This window comes from Rhincodon typus, chromosome 10, assembly GCF_021869965.1.
Source record: "Rhincodon typus isolate 14 chromosome 10, sRhiTyp1.1, whole genome shotgun sequence".
Classification (NCBI taxonomy): domain Eukaryota; kingdom Metazoa; phylum Chordata; class Chondrichthyes; order Orectolobiformes; family Rhincodontidae; genus Rhincodon; species Rhincodon typus.
In genome coordinates this window covers 32,451,933-32,471,784 of record NC_063341.1, presented here as the reverse complement: position 1 = coordinate 32,471,784, position 19,852 = coordinate 32,451,933, and the positions used below count along the sequence as shown (strand labels likewise).

The window sequence follows — 19,852 nt, the reverse complement described above, 5'->3', positions numbered from 1 at the left end:
GCAATGCAGTATCGGCGTCGGAGAGGATCAGATGATAGTGTCTCTGGACATTTGTCAAGTAGCATTGTTTTGTTTAATAGAAGACCAATGTATCCACATCTTATTTAATATCTTCTGGTAATACCTCCTGCCTTTTTACTAACCACCTGCTGAGAAGAGACTGGTCACTCAGCACTGCAGCCTACATTAACTTTAAGAAACTGGGCTCTGTACTCCATTTGTTGAGCCACCTTGATGGTGAGGCTTCTTGAAGTTTTAGTATTGTATTGACCCTGAATAGCTGCCAATGAGGATTTCAAAATAAATACTGTTATACCTTTTCTGCTCAACTTTGGAATAAAGGAGTATCTTCAGACACAAATTCCAGTTTAAAAGTACACACAAGATGTGCATTTTTTTGGGCCTTTGCAAGATTGTTCCAGTGAGCTTTAAAAAAAGCCTCCGTAGCTGTTGCTGGACAGCAAATTACTTCCATTTTCTTTGGAAATCAAAGACCTTCAGACAAACAACATAGTGACTTGGGTAAGCATACTGGAAAACAAACAAAAATTGACATACCCGCTAATAACCAATGAATGCTGTTATAATAATTGATATTTCCAGCAGCAATAATGTTTTGTGTGGCTTACTGGCTGCATTAAATGATATAATTGTCCTGTTTGGTTGGTGTAAAAGATCAGATTTTGGCCTTTGACCTGATGGATGATGGGGTGAGCATCTTATTATTTTGAGTTCTTGGAGGACAAGGTCCAAAATAATATTGAATTTGGCATTATCTTCTCCGTTGAGGTTAAGGGATGTTTTTCTTGATCTAGATACTACATTGTTCACAATTGAAAAAACAAATTCTAAATCATTAAATGTTACCTCAAAATAGCAAATACTTAGATACCTTCTTTGCTATCTGATGCATTTCCACTTGGGCTATGAAGTTGTTAGATTTGTTTAGACTTGTCAATGAAGCCAGCTAAATTTTAGATAAATTGGATTTGTAATATGAAGCTGCGGGATGGTAATGGATGTTAATTATGGCTTTTTCAGAACAGTAATGAGCAAGTGTAGCTGGGCCAACATGTACTATCTCAAGCGCTGTACCTCAGATATTCAAAAAGTGGTTTCCAGATCGATTTATGGTAAATAAAGTTGCTTTATGCATCTGAGGGGAGGGGGTGCTGGGATGGGCTAGGGGGTGGTGAAAGAAGAGGAGAAGAGCTGAACCAGGGAAGAGGAAGATGGGAGAGGAGGGGAGAAGGGCCAGGACAGGAGAGAAGAAATGGGGAGGGGAGGGGAAGGGAGCTGGGTAGGGGGACAGTGGAGAAGAGGAGGAGAGGAGCGGAGAGGGTAGGCGAGGCAGAGAAGGGCCATGAGAGGAGCTAGGAGGGGGCAGGATGAGCCGGAATGGGACAGGACAGGAGAGGGGAGAGAGGAAAGGAGCTGGGAAGGCAGAAGGGAAGGGGAGAAGCGGAGAGGGAATGCTGTCTGGGAACTTAAGGTTCTCCAGCAGACTTCCAATGTTGTTGGTAGATCAGATTATGAAGGGAAGAAGCAAAGTCAATACTCAGGATAATTTGTCTCTTTAATACTCAAGTATTAGAGAACTAATGCATGAACTGTACATGGGGTGCATAGTATGAAAATGCATTTGTAACAAATGTATTTAATCACCTAATCAGCTCCTGATGTCTATATACAACAATGCCAAGGATTGGTTTGTAACGTATGTAGTACTGAGCAATTCTGTGACAAAATATAACCTACTGCCCTCAGCTGCAAATGGCCTGTTTGCCATCAGGTTACATGCCCTGATGTTATTAGTACCATGATCCTGTCTCTTTAGATATTTTGCATACAAGCTAAGAGACATAATTGCAGCTGCCACTTTCACATAGTCTTAGAGCAACACTACACATAAGTGACTTGTTAAATGTTCTTAATCTTATTCCACAAGCGAACTGCAGTCAATCTTAACTGCATCTAATGTTAGTTTCCCTCCATAGGGGATTTCCATCCTAGCCAAGGAAGGAAGAGGCATGAATGAAAATGAATCTTCTAAAATTTCATCATTATTCTCTGTTGCATTGTCCATCACATGTAGGAAGTTGGAAGGAATGTAACTGGTATTTTGGTTTATTGTGGGTTTATTTGAATCGGAATGCTGGTTAATGTCCACTGTGGGCACCTCTTCAATATATAAACAAGGGAGTTGGCACTTGTAATCCAGAATGTTCTCTTCACTGTTCCTTGGTGAGAGATCTCCTTGGCTGAGTTCCATTTGCTGTTGCAATTCAGTAGCTGTGGACTGAATTGGTAATAGTGATTGAAATCTACACTGATCTGGATCAACAATTTCCATATTGAAACAGAATTCCTGCTCTGGTGATATTTCCTCTACTTGCAGAGTCTCAGGATCTTCATAAGTTAATGATGATTCACTTTGGAAGTCAGAGTATGATAAATCCATCTTGCCCTGTAGTGAGAAAATTAAGCAAACTCAGGAACAGTACAGGAAGATATGATATCTTGAAGTGTAACTAATTATGTTTAAAATTGTAACAAATATATTTAATCACCTATTCATTTGGCAACATGGGGGCTAATAGGTTGTCTGGATTTTGTAATCAGTGTCAAAAGTGATAGCATTTGCCACTGACTTCCAAAAGCAGCCATCAGATCTATTGTGTGTGGATGCACAGATAGTTTGAACCTGGCACCAAGTCAATGACCTGAAACTGTGATGTTATCAAGTAGGGTCACTCAGTGAAACAAGCAAAGCTGGAAGTTAAATGCATAGATTATCAAAAAGAGAGAAATACATTGGTGTCTCTCACTTGGAATGAAGATAAAAATTGATACAATAATAAGAGATATCATGTCTTTAAAGCTTGAGAAGTTTGACATCCTGCAAAGAGTTCACAAAGCATCTCTATCGGTATCATATTTAATTTTGAATTTAATATGCTGTTAGAAACGGTTCCTGCTCATTCAACAAAATCCAATATTTGCAAGGCTCTTGAGCACAATGCAGGCTGACACTCCCATACTGAAAGGATGTAATCTTTTAGATGCTGTGTTACACAGTGCCCTTAGTTGGCTGTAACAGTTTCAATTGCATGATTTAAGACCTTACAAATAAACTACAAACTTATTTCTTTGTGACACCTTAGTCTGACAATTAGCTGCTGTAATAAGGGAATTGCAGCAATGCTACCTTGGGAACAATAGTCCCCAAGTCAAAAGGAAGGTAAAGATTTTAGCACGACAGGAATAAGCTATGGGTCTGATGTGGAGATACAATGCTAGAGCTTGGGCCCAAAGTAACTGAAGACACAATTGCTTATGATTGGGGGTGGAGGGTGGTCAGAGAAAAAAAGACGGTAGGGAGGTGGCTTAGACAAAGGAATACATAATGTCACCCTTTTCCTTTCTTAGGGATTAGTTTTTTTAAAAAAAAGCTTTTGTTTGTGCTTTCTTCATCAGTTTTGCTGCTGCTTTAGGCAGTCTCTCCTCTTCCCCCCCCCCCCCATTATGGAAAATATTCTGCAACATTAACAACTGTGAACTCTATAATTAAAGCAGCTACAAATGGATGATGACTGCTTTCTCCCCTCCTTCCTGGTTTGGAGTGGATAACACTTTGCATAGTGCTCCATCTAGTGACCAAAATGTTCAAAGGGCTACAAGAGGAGTGCCTTTAACAACTATGTTTGACCTAAAGAAACTGCAACTGAAGAACTTGACAGTATAATCAGGGTTGTAATGAGGCAGCCAGCCAATCAGCACACACTATTGTAATGGCAATACATCCTTCAAATCAGTATCACAAAAACAGCTTAAGTCCATGATGCCTTCCACATAGCACTGTTTTGATCCTTTACAGCTGTTTGAAAGGATATATGGAGGTCTCTGTTTATCTTGCACAAAGGACAAAACACAGTGGAAATGAAAGAAGCATTCTCCAACTAACTTATAATTACTATTGCAACTAATGCTAGCATAGAATGCAATATTCTTAGAACAAACCATTACCTTAATTGCAGTATATTCCTTTGCCCAAGTGCAATTAGCTGGATCAGGAATGTTTCTTACATATAGTTGAGCTAAGAGTTTCGACAATATAGACCATATCCTGCAGTAATATGTAATATAAATGAGGTCAGTATCTTGTGTATTCATGTAAATTAAATTTGAGCAAAGGCATTATATTGTCCATTCCCTAGTAACTTTCATTGTGGGAGTCATTTGTCAGTGCCACCTATAGGTAAAACAGTGACTGCATATGCAGAAACACAAGTTTGCAATGCCATTTGCAAAGATAGTAATTTCATTATTTTTTTCTTGTATTTCTAATTGCAGACTAAAATGAGAAAAGAAAAGAAATGTTAAAAACCAGTAGTATTGTTGCATATTTGAAAGCAATATAACTGGACACTCCTTGACGGCACCATTTACATAGCTGCTTGACCAAGCACTGGTTGCAGACAAACTGAAGCTGAGGGATTATAACCAAATGAAGCATAGGCTGGTACAAGTAGAACAGACTGAGCTAAGGCTAGTGACCAGTTACAAACAACGAAGGCCCTCTGTGATAAGTTCTCAGATAGTTAGGGCTGTGAACAAGGAGAAGCCTTCAGATCACCCTAGAAGCATTGTTTGCAGTAGTGAAAAAAAAAATACATGGAGCCTGAAGACCATCCGTTTACCTTTCCTTCAGCAACTGCTGTAAGCTGTGACTTTAAAAGTCAACCAGGCACCCAGCAGAAGCATCCAGAGAAGCACAAATGACAAGCAGTGGATTCTTTCTCTGGTCAGAATAATATGGGCTACAGTGGCTCCATGATCTCTGTGATCCAGGAACATCATGCACAAACACATCCTGGCTGAGAGAGGGGTGTCATGGTTGAGATGTCAGCTGTGCCGTCTGCAATCTTTGCCAGTTATCTTAGCATTGGCACCACTGGTTCAGTGAGTTATGGGTTAAATGACAATTAATTTAAGAATTGTATGTAGCTACTGCCCAGATACTGTAAGCCAATATGGAGTCCAATGCATGTTGGTACTTAGTGTAGCTAAGAATCATTATGAAACTTGGCAGGTTGCCAAACTGGAATTGGAAAATTGGTTGGAGTACCTGAATGTGATTCACCTCTAGCAACATTTTAAAACAAAAAAAAAAAGAGGGGGGATGTAAATATTTGGAATTAAAACAAGCAAGCTTTACTTCTGACCTGGAAAGTGTTTATATTAAAATCAGGTTCATTCTTCCTCCTTTGATAATGCTTTGCTTGTTCAGGTACGTAAGCAAGACTAGGCCACTCAGCCCTTCAAACTTGATCTGCCATTCAATAAGATCAAAGCTGAATTGATTTTAACCTCAATTCCACATTCCAGCATACTGTTGATAAAAAGACAAATGTTCATTCCCTTGGTAAATCAAGAACTTTTCTATCTCTGCCTTAAAGATATTTGAAGATTCTACATCAACTTCCTTCTGAGGAAGGGAATTCCAAAGATTTACAACCTTCAAATTCTGTTCCCCCTCATTTGTCCCATCTTGAGATCTTAGTGAAGGTCATTCAGAAGATACCATCAAATTAAGTTTCTTCTTCACTAATCAGTACAATTAAACAAAATTAAAGAAGCAATTCTTGATTGCTTTGAAAGACTGCAAGATGCTGAATAGTAAATCAGTGTTTAAAATCAAGTACTGCTTTATTTAATCTGCTGTTGGTCCTTTTATGAAGCCAGAAATTCACAACTGATAAACTGTAGGGAGAATTGCATTTAAAAAATAAAGGTGAATTATTTCACAATGAGTAAAGCACATTTTCAGATTTATTACCTGTTCCTCACTGATTGCCATAAACAAAATCCAGAAGCTACGACAGCAAATAAGAATGTTAACGCAACGACCACCATTATGATAGACTTGCCATCAGAGTGTGGAGGAATACCTGAAGGAAAAAGAACATTTCAGTTTAAATTCACTGATCAAAATAAACAACTTCAGCGAGCTAACCAACCTCATTCCAACTTAAGTTTCTAATTCAAAATGTTGAACTCCTTTGCCCTTCAACATTGAGAACTGGTTCCTCTTCTGCTCAAACAATTTTCTCCACTCCTCCTAAACCACTAAAGACATTTGATCAATGCTGGAATATGTCCACGCTCTGACATTTCATCTAACTGGTTGCCTTTCTCTCAAATATGGAGGGTTGCAGATGCTGGATAATTGCCCATCCACAGTTTGGCACACAGTCAATGTCAGGACAGAGGTCCCAATGTGTATCTCTCAGAGTACACCGAGTCATACAGCATGGAAGCAGACCCCTTGGGCCAACTTGTCCACACTAACCTGCTATCCCAATCTGATCTTGGCCTTTCTTATTCATAAACCCATCCAGATGTCTTTTAAATTTTGTAATTGTACCCCCTTTGTACATCTGGGCTCTGATGATCCAGAGATGGGAAGATAGGTATCTTATTCATACTTTTGTTTGATGTAGTTAGTGATCAAATAGTGTAATCTAGGAGTAAAATGGGGACGGGGGAGGAGGTAGTGCAGTGGGGGAACGTTTGTACTACACAACCACATGCTAAACATGCACATTTGTTCACATTTGAAACATTCAGCATTGTTACACTCACTCACTTTCACGGCTGTAATAAAACCTGTGATGTTCTCCATTTTTCCCTTCACCAGCTCTAGTTACTGCTGTCATCCACACAATATATCCTGTTCCAGGTTTCAAGTTTGGGATTGTGTAATTCTTGCTGTTTGGGTCAATAGACCCTATAATAAAAAAAATGATAAATAGATTATAGATTCTTAAATGAGTCTGTGCCACTATGTTCTTCTGCTGGCTTCACTGTTACATGAATTCATCTCCCCTTCCCTTCTGGTTAATGGTGACTCATGATCCTCTTGCACAGCAAGTTTGATCAGTAGAATCGGAAAGCTGCACAATTTATTTTTCTTCTGAGGTCACTGAAGTGAACTCTAATATCTCAACTTCTATCTGGAATAAAAGTCTGCACAGAGCGTTAATTGAACCTGGGAGCTTCCTCATCTGTATGACTAATCATTCGATCATGTAAGGGGGATACAGAGTCATGGGGCACCTCATTTCCATTTTTGTTTTGCATTCCAATATTAGTGAATTTTGTTTAAACCTATTTTCACTTTTCTCCCTTTTAGGTCACCACAGGTTTTGCAGTGTAACCAGCTGAAAGAATAGGTTGTGATCTAATCTGACTATTACAAACACCACAGAGAACAGAAAAGCTGAACTGTATTTTACTGAATGGCAACATGGTTTCTGCTGTTCAAAAAGGTACACGTGCAATGCTTGTAAGTCATTACTTTCTCCATACTTTGAAACAAATCTATTTTCAACCCAACTTCTTGTTCATGTACTTGATGAGCTGCCAGTGTGAAACATGCAATTAGTTAGTTGAAGGCTACTGGTTAGTAGATACTTTGTCTAGAACCTTCCCTCCTGTGACATCACGGGTCGATTTAGTGGCTTGTGGGTCAACTCTCTATTAATGATATCACATGCAGGGAAATTCCACACTCACTTGGGTACTTTTTAAATGAGTTGTTATCTGAAAGGAAAACAGGGAGGAAACTCAATCTTTCAGTAAGGCCTGCTAACTGAGGTTCTCTTCAATCCAGCACAATGTCTCTGATTTCTTTCATAAACCTTTAGATTATAAAAATGTGTAACAAGTGACTGAGAAATATTACTGGCTATAATTCAATTGAATTTCTATTTGGTCATAAAGCTTACAGATTGAATGTGTTCACCAAAATTTAGTTTCTCGTTAAAACTAAACAAAGGCCACATTTCTAACAATATCATACAAATCATTTTGAAATAAAAGGAATGATTACTAATTGAATAATTAATCATTTACGAAGTCACTATATTAAACGTAGTCATTAAACAACTGAGTAATGCAGTCTATTCAAAACGTTTTGCCTTTTTGGAATCTACCTCATGATGTGACAGAAGTGTTGTCCTCTGCTGATTGTGGACATGTTATCTGAAGTGATTCACCAAAATCTCAACCTAATTCATGCACACACTCACACTTGAGATCTTTAACTTCCCAGTTATGACAGGCAACACAAGTGGAGTCATCACTCTGGGTCACAACTAGGACAAGCTTGCATTTAATTCAAACGTTGGACACAATTTGTAGGAGAAATATTCCATTACCACCATCCCAGCCGCTTTAAGAAAAAAGAAAAAAAAAAAAACTTAAAATTTTGCTTACTTCCAAGGCAAATTAAAATCTATTTTACTTGTTTTAATTTTATTTTCAATATCATATATAATATTTTTGGAATTTTCCATTATGTTTCAGATGTCACAATTTGCATCAAACCCAAGAGATTCATTTTAAAAATGCATCGTGAGAAGTGAAAGCATTCACTGAACTTTTTTTCAGGAAGTGACAAAGATAATTGATTAGGATAGGACAGTGGATGTAGTGTCCATGGTGAAGCAATTGACAAGTTCATGGTAGGCTGGTCCAGAAGATTAAGTCACATGGGATCTATGGCAAGTTGGTAAGTTGGATACGAAGTTGCATTGGTCGTAGAGGCTAATTGCGGAGGGTGTTCAACAAGGATCAGAGTTGGGAATCTCTTGTTCAAAACGTTTGGATGAAAACACATGTGGTCTGATTAGTAAGTTTCAGACAACATGGAGTTGTGGATAGTGAGGAAGGTTGTCAAAGGGTACAGCAGGATATAGATCCATTGGGAAGTTGGGTGCAAAAATGGCAGATGGAATTTAATCCAGACAATGTGAGGTGATGAATTTTTGGGAGGTTAAATGCAAGAGGAAAGTATGTAGTAAATCTTAAAGTAAATATGCAAGCCAAGTTTTAATTTTAGAAACAGAGGGTGGTAGGTGCCTGGAATACGTTGCCAGGAGACGTGATGGCAACAGATTCAATAGCAAAGTTTAAGAGGTATTTAGACAGACACACAAATAGGGAGGGCAGAGGGATGTAGACCATAAGCAGGCAGATGAGATTAATTGAGAATGGCACCATAATTGGTGCAGACATGGTGGGCCAACGGGCCTGTTCATGTTCCAATTGACTTCCAAACTTACATTAAATCATTTCTTCTATATCGGGAGACCAGGTTAGCAGCTCAACATCACAATTTGGGTCCGGACCCAATGTGAAACATTTTTTGGAGGGGAGGGGTAACAGGGCAAGAAGAGATTAAACCTTTTGGACTCACTGGAACATGCGGGTGATGGGTAGTTGCACATGGCATATCTGGAGTTGAGTTTACCCACCCACATGCTGTGGAGTTGCTTCCACCTCAAGACAGTAAGACATGGGAGCAGAAGCCAGTTATTCAACCCATCAAGTCTGCTCTGACATTTAATAAGATCACAGCTGATCGCATTATCCTTAACTCCACTCTCCTGCCTTTCCCCCAAACCCTCTATTACCGAACAAAAATGCCTGCTTCAGCACGGAATATACTTAATGACCCAGCCTCAATAACCTTCCATAGTAAAGAACTCCACAGATTCTTTACCTCCTCAACTGTCTTAATGTTATTCTTGCCCAGGGTAAAGAACTTCTCTGCATCTACTCTGTCAAGTCCCCCCCAAGAATCCTCTATTCCTTGATAAGGTTGCCTCTCATTCTTCTGTATTCCAACAAGTAAAAGACCAGTCTATTCAACCTCTCATTTGACAGTCCCTTCATATCCCTCATACCAACTCAGTATATGAACATGGACGGAGGATTGTCTTTTACTTCTTAGCTAACCTCTAGCACCATGGCTCTTTTATTAATGCATGGTTTCCAATCAGATGCCTTAAAATGCAAATAAAGTACTGCTTCACCTTAAGTCGATCCTGCTTGTTTACCTCCTCAAAGAATTCTTATTAATTTGTCAGTCGTGATTTCCTCTTCATGAAGCCATGCTGAATCTGCTTGATCATATTACGTATTTCTAAATGCTCTGCTTGTATATCCTTTATAATAAATTAACATATAATTGACAGACTTTATGATTGTGGGTTGGAGATGAAACGGGAGGGCCAAGGAACTCCGAGCTCCAGATCCAGGGGCGAGAGGACATTAATGGGCAGTCTTAGGAACAGAGGGTGGACAGGGGAGTGTCATTGGGAAGAGGAGAGGATTTGGTGGCATGAAGCAAGGAAAAAAAAAAAGTGGATATTGGAGGAGAAGAGGAGGTGGTGGCAGAGGCAACAAAGAAACCAGTCTCTGAATAGTAAGAGGAAGTCATGGGTTGAGGCATGGAAAAGAAGAGGGTAGTAGTTGAAGGACAGGTAAAGGGTTGGGGAGAAGAATGGTAGTCAGAGAACAGTTAAGTGGGAAGCCACATCTGCACCTAGCAGTCCCCTGCCTCCTTAAAAAATTTTGTGCCTGGTTTCTTAAGGCCTTAAGAGTTAAATTGCTGCCCCTATTGTTTTTTCCAGTTGGAGCAGGTAACAATGCTGTTTTGGGATTGGACCTTTGTGGATCTCATGGCTCATTCCCACTCAATCATGAATCATGCTCTGAGCTGTCCAGTGAACCTTCAGACAAATTAATTCAGTTTAAAACAAAGGGAAGGGTGTTGTTGGAGTGATGAGAGAAATCACATTTCCTCTGGTCGAGAAGCTAGTGATAAAGATTCATGAATTCAGACTAACCCAAAAAATAATCACAAGGATTTGAAGATGTTTCTTTACAAAAATAAAAAGAGGGTTGTTTGAACAAGAAGATGCTTGTATATGGAGTTCTTGAAGCAAATTGGACAAATATTCAAAGTAAAGGAAGATTCAAAGCTGCCTATTGAGAATATGGCACGGAAATTAGTTTTAGATTATTCCAGCAAAGAATCAACAGTCCCAATGGGCTGATTAATCATTTAGGTTACTGACATCCATGTTTCTATACATTTCTAAGATCCGGATTTCCATTCACATAGATGTTTCTTTCTCTATAGGATGGGGGAGGAAAGCAGCATTAAGTGAAGTTCACCCATATTCTCATTGAATGCTAGAGCATGCACAAGGGTCCAGAAGGTCAATCCTGATGTTCTTAAAAATTTCTCTGGTGTACATACGATAAATTGAAGGGGGTAGCTCAGAATTTTCATCCCGCAAGTAGATGGTGTAGCTCTCTATGCAACCTTCTTTCTGGTCATGTGGAACATTCTTCCAGAATATTACAGCAGTGTTGTGCTTGGTGAAGGCTATAGGTCCTGACATTGGTGCTGCTGAATAAAAATTTGTTACAAATCTTGATTAAAGTATTCTCTCAATACCACTAGCACATGCTGGTAATTTTTCAAAGTTTTAATTTAATCACTACTTTAATTACCTTCTTGTGCTGAATAGCTTTGAGTTGACAGTGGTCTTCCGGCCCCACTTTCATAAATGGCATAAACAGAAATCTGAAAGCAAGCCTTGGGCTTTATATTTTCTGTAAAACAGTAGGATAAATAGTTATACTCAGAAGTATTCCTTTCTGTCTAAAGTATAGCATGGTTGGGGGTGGGGGGGGAGGTGGGAAAAAAAAGGAGAGAATGTGTGACAGCTGCAAAAAAAAAACAAAAATCATGCTATTGCTTAATTCTGCTGGGTGGGTTGTTATAGGGACACCAGGCAATTGCTCAGGCCCCTGAATGTGTTCTGCCATCTAATCAGATCACATGGACGGTCTAATCTCTACCTTCCCCTCTTAGTTCTATAACCCTTCATACAATTGCCTTACAAAAACAAACTTTGTTCTGGAATTTTCAATTGATAACTTCACGTTTATTTTGTGTGAACTTCTACTTTAAGTTAGCTTTCCTCGCTGCTCATTAAAAGGCTACAACAGAAAAAGAATGATGTCTCTGTGTTTTATCAATGTTATTACTGTCATTGTTTCTCTTAACTTTGCTCAATCATCACTCCCAAGCCCCAGATACATGTGCTTCCTCTTCTCCTGCACTTTTACTGTGTTCAAGTCAAAAGTGACTTGCTTATACCAACTCATTAAGGTTCTTGTACTGAGACAATTATGAAGATTCTCTATCAGAAGATCACTAAGTGAAAAACAGAACAAATCAATGTGGCAAACATGTATTTGTTTGTCTGATCAGGGTCACAAATGAGGACTCTGATCTGTAAAACCTGGGCCATAATTGATCTCCCTCAGTGTATTGTAAAATAATTCTTCAGGCTTTCAATCCTGAAGTTTAGAAACACTCCCAGCTGGTTGCTCAATTGAAGAGAAACATAGAAAATTTGGCCCCTCAACCCTGCATTAAATATGTTCATGGTTCATCATCCAACTCCATACCCTGGCCCTGCTTTCCCACTATTCCTTTTGATCCCTGCTCAAAGAACTATTTAATGGGTAGGGTGAGTGCAGATACTGAATGGGGATGATAGTGAAGCAGCAAAGAAGTTGCCTCAGGCAGAATCAATGGGCAGGATTGTCTTGAACTGTTTTTTTTTAAAAGAAATGTATATTTTTAACAACGGTCACTGCTACAACCTCACTCTGCTTAGCATTCCTAGGAATGTTGAATCCCAGAAGAACCCCATTTCCATTGTCGAGCCAAGTTATACATCAGGTCCATTGTTTTTTATTCACTTGCAAATTGTAGACGTTGCTAGCTGGCCAGCATTTAATGCCCACTCCTAGTTGCCTTTGAGAAGGTGGTGAGCTGCCTCCTTGAACACTATAGTCCACATGCTGTAGGTGGACCCACAATGCCTTTAGGCAGGGAATTCCAGGTTTTTGACCCAGCGACAGAGTGTAGAAACAGTGATATATTTCCAAGTCAGAAATGACAAGTGGCTTGGTGGGGAACCTGCAGGTGGTGGTGTTCCCACGTATCTGCTGCTCTTGTCCTTCTAGATGGAAGCAGTCATGGGTTTATAAGAGGCCATCTGAAGATCTTAGGTGAATTTCTGCAGTGCATTTTGTAAATAGTACACACTGCTGCTGAGATTTGGTACAGGAGGTATTGGATGTTTGTGGACATGGTGCCAATCAAGTGGGCCGTTTTGTGCTGGATGGTGTCAAGCTTCTTGTGGAATTGTAGCTGAACCCATCCTGGCAAGTAGGAAGTACTTTACAATATTCCTGACTTGTGCTTTGTAGATGATGGGAAGGCTTTGGGGAGTCAGGAGTGAGTTACTTGCTATAGTATTCCTAGCCTCTGAACTGCTTTGTAGCCACTGCATTTATAATGAGTTCAGTTGAGTTTGTGCTCAATGGTAACCCTACAATGTTGATAGTGGGTGATTCACTGATTGCCAAGGGGTAGAGACTAGTTTGTTTGGACCTATCTGGGCAACGTCTGACATTATTAGGTAGATACTAGTGTTGTAACTGTATTGGAATAGTTTGGCTAGAGGAGCTGTAAGTTTTAGAGCACAAGTTTTTGATACTGTTGCCGGAGTGTTGTCAGAGCCCTTAGCCTCTGCAGTATCCAGTGCCTCCAACTGTTTCTTCATATCATGTGGAGTGAATCAAATTGGCTGAAGACTGGCATCTCTGACATTGGGCGCCACTGGAGGAGGCCGAGATGCATCATCCACTTGGCACCTCTGCTAAAAATTGTTGCAATACTTTCAGCCTTATCTTTTGCATCAATGTGCTGGGGTCTTTCATCATTGAGGATGGGGATATTTATGCAGCCTACCATTCCAGTGAGTTAAAATTGTCCACCACCATTCATGATGGGATGTGGCAGGACTGCAGAGCTTAGATCTGATCTGTTGGTTGTGGGATCACTTAGCTCTGTTAATCACTTGCTGCTTATGCTGTTTGGTAGTCCTGTTTAGTAGCCTCAACAGGTTGATACCTTGTTAAGGTTTGCCTGGTGCTGCTCTTGGCATGCTTCCTGCACTCACATTGAAACAGGGTTGATCCCCTGGCTTGATAGTAATGATTGAGTGGGGCTTATGCCAGGCCATGAGGTTACAGATTATGCTGGAGTACAATTCTGCTGTTTTCGATGGCCCACAGTGCCTCATGGATGTCCAGTCATAATTTGCAAGATCTGTTCGAAGTCTGTCGCATTTAGTACAGTTATGATATCACACAACACTATGGAGAGTATTCTCAATGTGAAAGTGGGAATTTGTCTCCACAAGGATTGTGTGGTGGCCACTCTTACCAACATGGTCATGGACAGATTCATCTGCAGCTGGCAGATTGGTAAGGATGAGGTCAAGTATGTTTTTTCCTCGCCACCCACCACAGACCCAGTCTAGCAGCTATGTCCTTTAGGACCTGACCAGCGACTCTTAGGGGTAGACATTGGAATTTGAATTCAATAAACATCTGGAACTAAGAGTCTAATGATGACCATGAAACCATTGTCAATTGTTGGGAAAAACCCATCTGGTTCACAAATGATCTTTGGGGAAGGGAACTGCCATCCTTACCTGGTCTGGCCTACATGTGAGCCCAGACCCACAGCAATGAAGTTGACTCTGAACTGCCCTCTGGGCAATTAAGAGTGGGCAATAAATGTTGGCCTTGCCAGTGACACCTACATCCTATAATTGCCATGTACACTTGATTTGTTTTGTGATATACATATTTACTGTCCACTCCAGGAATGTAAGAGCAGAGTCATCTGGTTTTCTGCCCAACTGAAACAAGGCAATCTTGCCATTAAAATGAAGTTAACCCACTCATTACCTCCATTACTGGCTGTGGTGATGCACCCATGCTGGCCTACTGCTGTGCAGCCTTGGTCAGACAACAGTTCAATTTAGCTGCAGTTCAATTCATCCATTGTTTTCCAGACAATATTTCACCTCTTGCTAAGTGTTGCCAACCTTTCCTGTTTTTGTTTCATATTGCCAGCACCTGAGATACTTTGTTTTTGAATGAATTGAGCTGACTATCCTGTGTTAAGTGCTTTTCTTTCCAAACTCTGACAAGATGAAAAGTCAGGTCCATTTAATAAAATTACTTTTCTAACCTTCCCCCGCAAATCCTTGGTACTACAAGTTGGCAATAAAAAAAGAATCTCTTTGCTGGAACAGCAAAAACATAAATTTGTCACACAATAAAATGTGGGGAGCAACTCATTAGAAATAAGAGGTCAGACAATCAACTTTGAAGTTTTGTCACATACCACACCCAGTATAGTCTATTACAATTTAGAGAATCTTAAGACCTGAAAATGAACAGATGTTTGATCTATCACTCTCATTGTATAGAATTTGGTCATCAAAATCATGATGGTGCTTGACTGGGACAGATTGGGTGAAGGAGTCAATTGCTTCAACAAAAAAAAACTTTACCTGTTAATGTTGCTGAATGATTTTGAGGAGAAAGCTTCTTCCAATTTATTTTCAGATGATCTTTGCTATTGATATCTGCCCATTCCACTACATATCCTTGGATTGGAGTTCTTCGGAGATGTTTTTCAGGCTCCATCCACTTGACTAAGAACTGGTTGTTTCCAGCGTACGTAGCTGAGATATTTCTTGGTGCAGGAAGATCTGTCCGTAAATATATCCGTAGATTACAAATGAGTGAGGTTCTTTAGACACCATTTATTCTGTCATACAATGCACATAAGAGACTGACTCCTGTATCTGGTCTGTGGCAAATTATTTCAGCTAGTGCATGGTTAATATTATTGTTAATAACCTCAGCATCAACAGTTTGGGAGGGGAATTCAGATAGGCAACAATGCTGATTGATCATAGGAAATAGGAGCAAGAGTAGACCATCCAATTATCCGTACTTCAAAAAAGCATGACTAGGAAGCAATTGAACAAAGAGTTAATTGTTTTTCTTCCCCAACACTTGCCTCTCATCCTCCATCAAAATTAATACACTAGGCTTCTTTGCAAAATTGTAAAAACCATGGACTTTCTTTTACCTGTGAGATACGACACATGGAGTTGAGTAGGTGGAGAGTTTCCCTTGGAGTTATAAGCAGACACTGTAATGGTACAGTCTGTCCTGGGGATTTCAATAATATGCCAGGTGTTTGATGTCTGTTCCCAAATAGTTGTGTTTTTCTCTGTGCTTTTCTGAAGTGTTATATTGTAACCCAGGATTCTTCCTCTGCTTTCAAGCATCTTGAGGGGCTGTGATAGTAAAAGAAACTAAGTTTTCTTTAGGATTCAAGTTTTAAAAGATACTATATCACATTATTTTTTAAATGAATACTGTCTACATCTTTCCAAACCTCAATAATACTGTCCCTTCTAAGGATGTATATAAATAAATAAACAAACAAACAAACCTCACACAAACCAATCGAGTTTTCAGTATTTTTCCTCAAATGTGGTGAAAGAACTGTAGAATCACAAATATTACATCATTTGAAATGAGGCTGTACAGATAAACCTAGCAATTATGGACCAGACCAATCAGTTTCACTTCAGCAGTGGGGAAACTTCAAGAAACAAATACTCGGGAAAGAAACAAATACTCGGGAAAGAATCAACAGTCACATGTAAAAATGTGTGTTGATTAGGAAGAGGATCATCATATCAGCCATGATGACATTATATGGTGGAACAGACTCTGATAGGTGATATTCTGGATTTTTAAAAGGTGAAATGGAGACTAATTAACCTGAAGTTTTTGAAGAGGTACCAGGAAGGCTTAATTAAGTTAATGCTGTTGAAATGGCATACATGGATTTCTAAAAGGCATTTGACACAGTATCACAAATAGATTTGAGCCAAGTTATAACTCTCAGAATGCAAGGGACAGAAGCAACATGAATACAAAATTGGCTGAATGATAGGAACCAGTAGTGTCAATGGATACTCTTCAGGCTGGAGGAGGGTTTGTAGTGGAGTTCCCAGAAATCCGGATTCAGAACCTTGCTTTTCTGGACATATATTGATGATCTAGATCATAGTAAGCAGGGCACAGTTTCAAAGTTTGCAGATGAAATATTACTTCGAAACATTGTAAACTGTCAGTATCGTTAATTAGCCAATCTTCTATCCATTTTGATATACACTGCCTCCAACGCCATTGGCTTTGTCAGATTTCCCCTTCATGAAGCATTGTTGAATCTGCCTGATCATATAATGGTTTCTAAATGCTCAGTTATTACACCTTTTATAATAGATTAACATTTTCCCAACAATAGATGTTAAGCTAACTGGACTATAGTTACCAACTTTTTATCTCCTTCCGCTTCTAAATAAAAAGTATTAGATGGTTGTTTTAGGATTCTCTGGGACTTTTCCAGAAATAAAGGACCACAGGATTACTACCAGTGCTATGTCTGCAACTACTTTTTTTAATATCCCAGGATGCAATCCATCAGGTGAGTCTTTAGCCCCATTAGTTTCCATGGTACTTTTTCTCTAGTGATAGGAATTGTATTTATTTCTTCTTCCACCTTTGCCCCTTCATTCAGTAGTTTTGGAATGCTATTAGTGTCTCATGCTATTAGCGCTGTAGTGAATGCTCTCAAGTATCTGCTGCCCTTGTACTTCCAGGTATCATGTATTTGTAAGACACTGTTGAAGGAATATTGGTGAGCTAGCTCTAATTGGAATTATATCATAAGACCATAAAATACAGTAGCAGAATTAGGCCATTCAGCCCATCAAGTCTGGTCCACCATTCAATCATTGCTGATATATATTTCTTAAATGCATTCTCCTGCCTTCTCCCTGGTACCCTTGATCCCCTTACTAATCAAGAACCTCTCTGTCTTAAATCAACTCAATTACTTGGCTTTCATAGCTGTCTGAGGCAATGGGTTTCAAAGATTAACCACCCTCTGGCTGAAGAAACTCCTCTTCGTCTTAGTTCTAAAGGGTCATCCCTTTGGGTCCTTGTCTCTCCTACTACTGGAAACATCTTCTCCACATCCACTCTATACAGGCCTCTCCATAAAGTTTCCTTCAGATCTCACCTCATCCTTCTAAAGCTATCAACTCCAGACACAGCAACCTCAACCACTTCTCGTATGACAAGTCCTTCATCTCCAGATCATTTTTGTAAACCACCTCTGGAATCCCTCCAACACCAGTACATCCTTCCTTAGATATAGGGCTCAAAACTGCCCACAATATTCCACATGTGGTCTGACGAGACCCTCACGCAGCCTCAGCAGTACATTTTTGCTTTTATATTCTGGCTGTTTTGAAATGAATACTAACATTGCATTTGACTTCTTAATCACTAACTGAATCTGCATGTTAACCTTGAGAATCCTCAACTTGGACTCCCAAGTCCCTTTGTGCTTCAGATTTCTGAAGCCTTTCCCCATTTTGAAAATAGTCTACACCTTTATCCCTCCTATAAAAGTGCATAACCTCACACTTTCCCCCATTGTATTTCATCTGCTACTTCTTTGCCCATTCTCCTAGCCTGCCTCAAGTCCTTCTGCAGCCTCCTTGCTTCCTCAACACCACCCATCGCTCCACCTATCTTTGTGTGATCTGCAAACTTAACAACAATGCCCTTAGTTCCTTCATGCAGAATGTTAATAATATAACGTGAATAGTTATGGTCACAAAACTAACTTGTACAGAATTCCTCTCGTCACCGGCTGCCATTCTGGAAAAGACCCTTTTATCCCCACTCGCTGCCTTTTGCGAGTTAGCCAACTGTCTATCTATGCCAGTACCTTGCCCCTAACACCACGGGCTCATATCTTATTTATTTCCTGCATGGCACCTTGTCAAAGTTCTTTTGGAAATGCAAATAGATCATGACCACTGGCTCTGCTTTGTCAACTTGCTTGTTAGTTTCTCAAATTTGAGCAGGCATGACCTCCCCTTGACAACAGTATGCTGAGTCCAACCTATTTTACTATGCAGTTCCAAGTAATACACACAGTCTCATCCATAACAATTGACTCTAAAATTTTACCAACAACTGAGGTCACGCTAACTCGCCTATAAATTTCCTCTCTTCTGCCTTCCTCCCTTCTTAAACAGGGGTGTTAAATAGCCATTTTCCAGTTGTCTGGCACCCTCCCTGACTCCAGTGATTCCTGAAATATCACCATCAATGCCTCTACAATCTCCTCAGTTACCTTCTTCAGAACTCTGGGGAGTAGCCCATCTAGTCCAGATGATTTATCCACCTTCAGGCTTTTTAGCTTCCCCAGCACCTTCTCCTTAGTGACGGCCACTACATTCACCTCTCACCCCTAACTCTCTCGAAGTTCTGGTATGTTGCTGGTATCTTGCACTGGGAAACATTATACAAGGTACCTATTCAGCTTCTCCACCATTTCTTTCATCCCTATTTTGATTTCTTCAGCCTCATTTTCCAGCAGTTCACTGTCCACACTTGCCTCTGTCTTACCTTTTAGATATTTATACTCTTGCAATCATCTTTTATACTACTAGGTAGCTTACTCAACACACTTGGTCCTGTAATAACTGCCGTCTTCTCATGGTTGTCCTCTTTTCTGCTGTACCTGAAGTTAGATTCCTGACCCTTTCCAGACTGTCCAATTTCTTGTTCTGGAAACTTAACTTCAGCTGAGTCTTCCCCTCCTTTAACTTTTTCCGTTATTTTCCATTCAACTGAATCCATCCCACTGCAATTTAAAGCCCTATCCACAGCCCAACTTATGATTTGCAAGAACTCCAATCCCAGCATGTTTCACGTGGAGCCCGTCCCATTGGAACAGCCCCCGGAGATGGAAACTCGGAGTTCTAACTTAGTTTGGTTCTACAAAGGGCAGTGCTGTAGAATGGAGGACAAAATTCTGCTCTAAAGACTCTCCACGAATATAGATATGGTCTTACTATATTTGATATTGGAAGGCAAACTGCTTTTCACTTTAGGAATAAAAAAAAATCAGTGGAAGAAACACAGTCAGAAAAGATAAACAGTATACTTG

General features: G+C 39.8%; 1 protein-coding gene across 4 annotated transcripts in view; it reads right to left on the bottom strand.

Annotated features, from left to right (window-relative positions):
* Nucleotides 1-1,936: 1,936 nt before the first annotated feature.
* il12rb2 (interleukin 12 receptor, beta 2a) overlaps nt 1,937-19,852 on the bottom strand; it is a 49,738-nt gene continuing 31,822 nt past the window's right edge. For 3 of the 4 annotated variants that reach the window (XM_048602294.1, XM_048602297.1, XM_048602296.1), the window contains 8 exons: nt 15,896-16,106; nt 15,309-15,509; nt 11,371-11,472; nt 11,114-11,266; nt 6,650-6,790; nt 5,840-5,951; nt 4,027-4,126; nt 1,937-2,467 (listed from right to left, as the gene is read on the bottom strand). In XM_048602294.1, the coding sequence (XP_048458251.1) occupies nt 1,937-2,467; nt 4,027-4,126; nt 5,840-5,951; nt 6,650-6,790; nt 11,114-11,266; nt 11,371-11,472; nt 15,309-15,509; nt 15,896-16,106 (1,551 nt within the window). The remainder of the gene's footprint in view (nt 2,468-4,026; nt 4,127-5,839; nt 5,952-6,649; nt 6,791-11,113; nt 11,267-11,370; nt 11,473-15,308; nt 15,510-15,895; nt 16,107-19,852) is intronic. The other variant, XM_048602295.1, reaches the window with a different exon arrangement.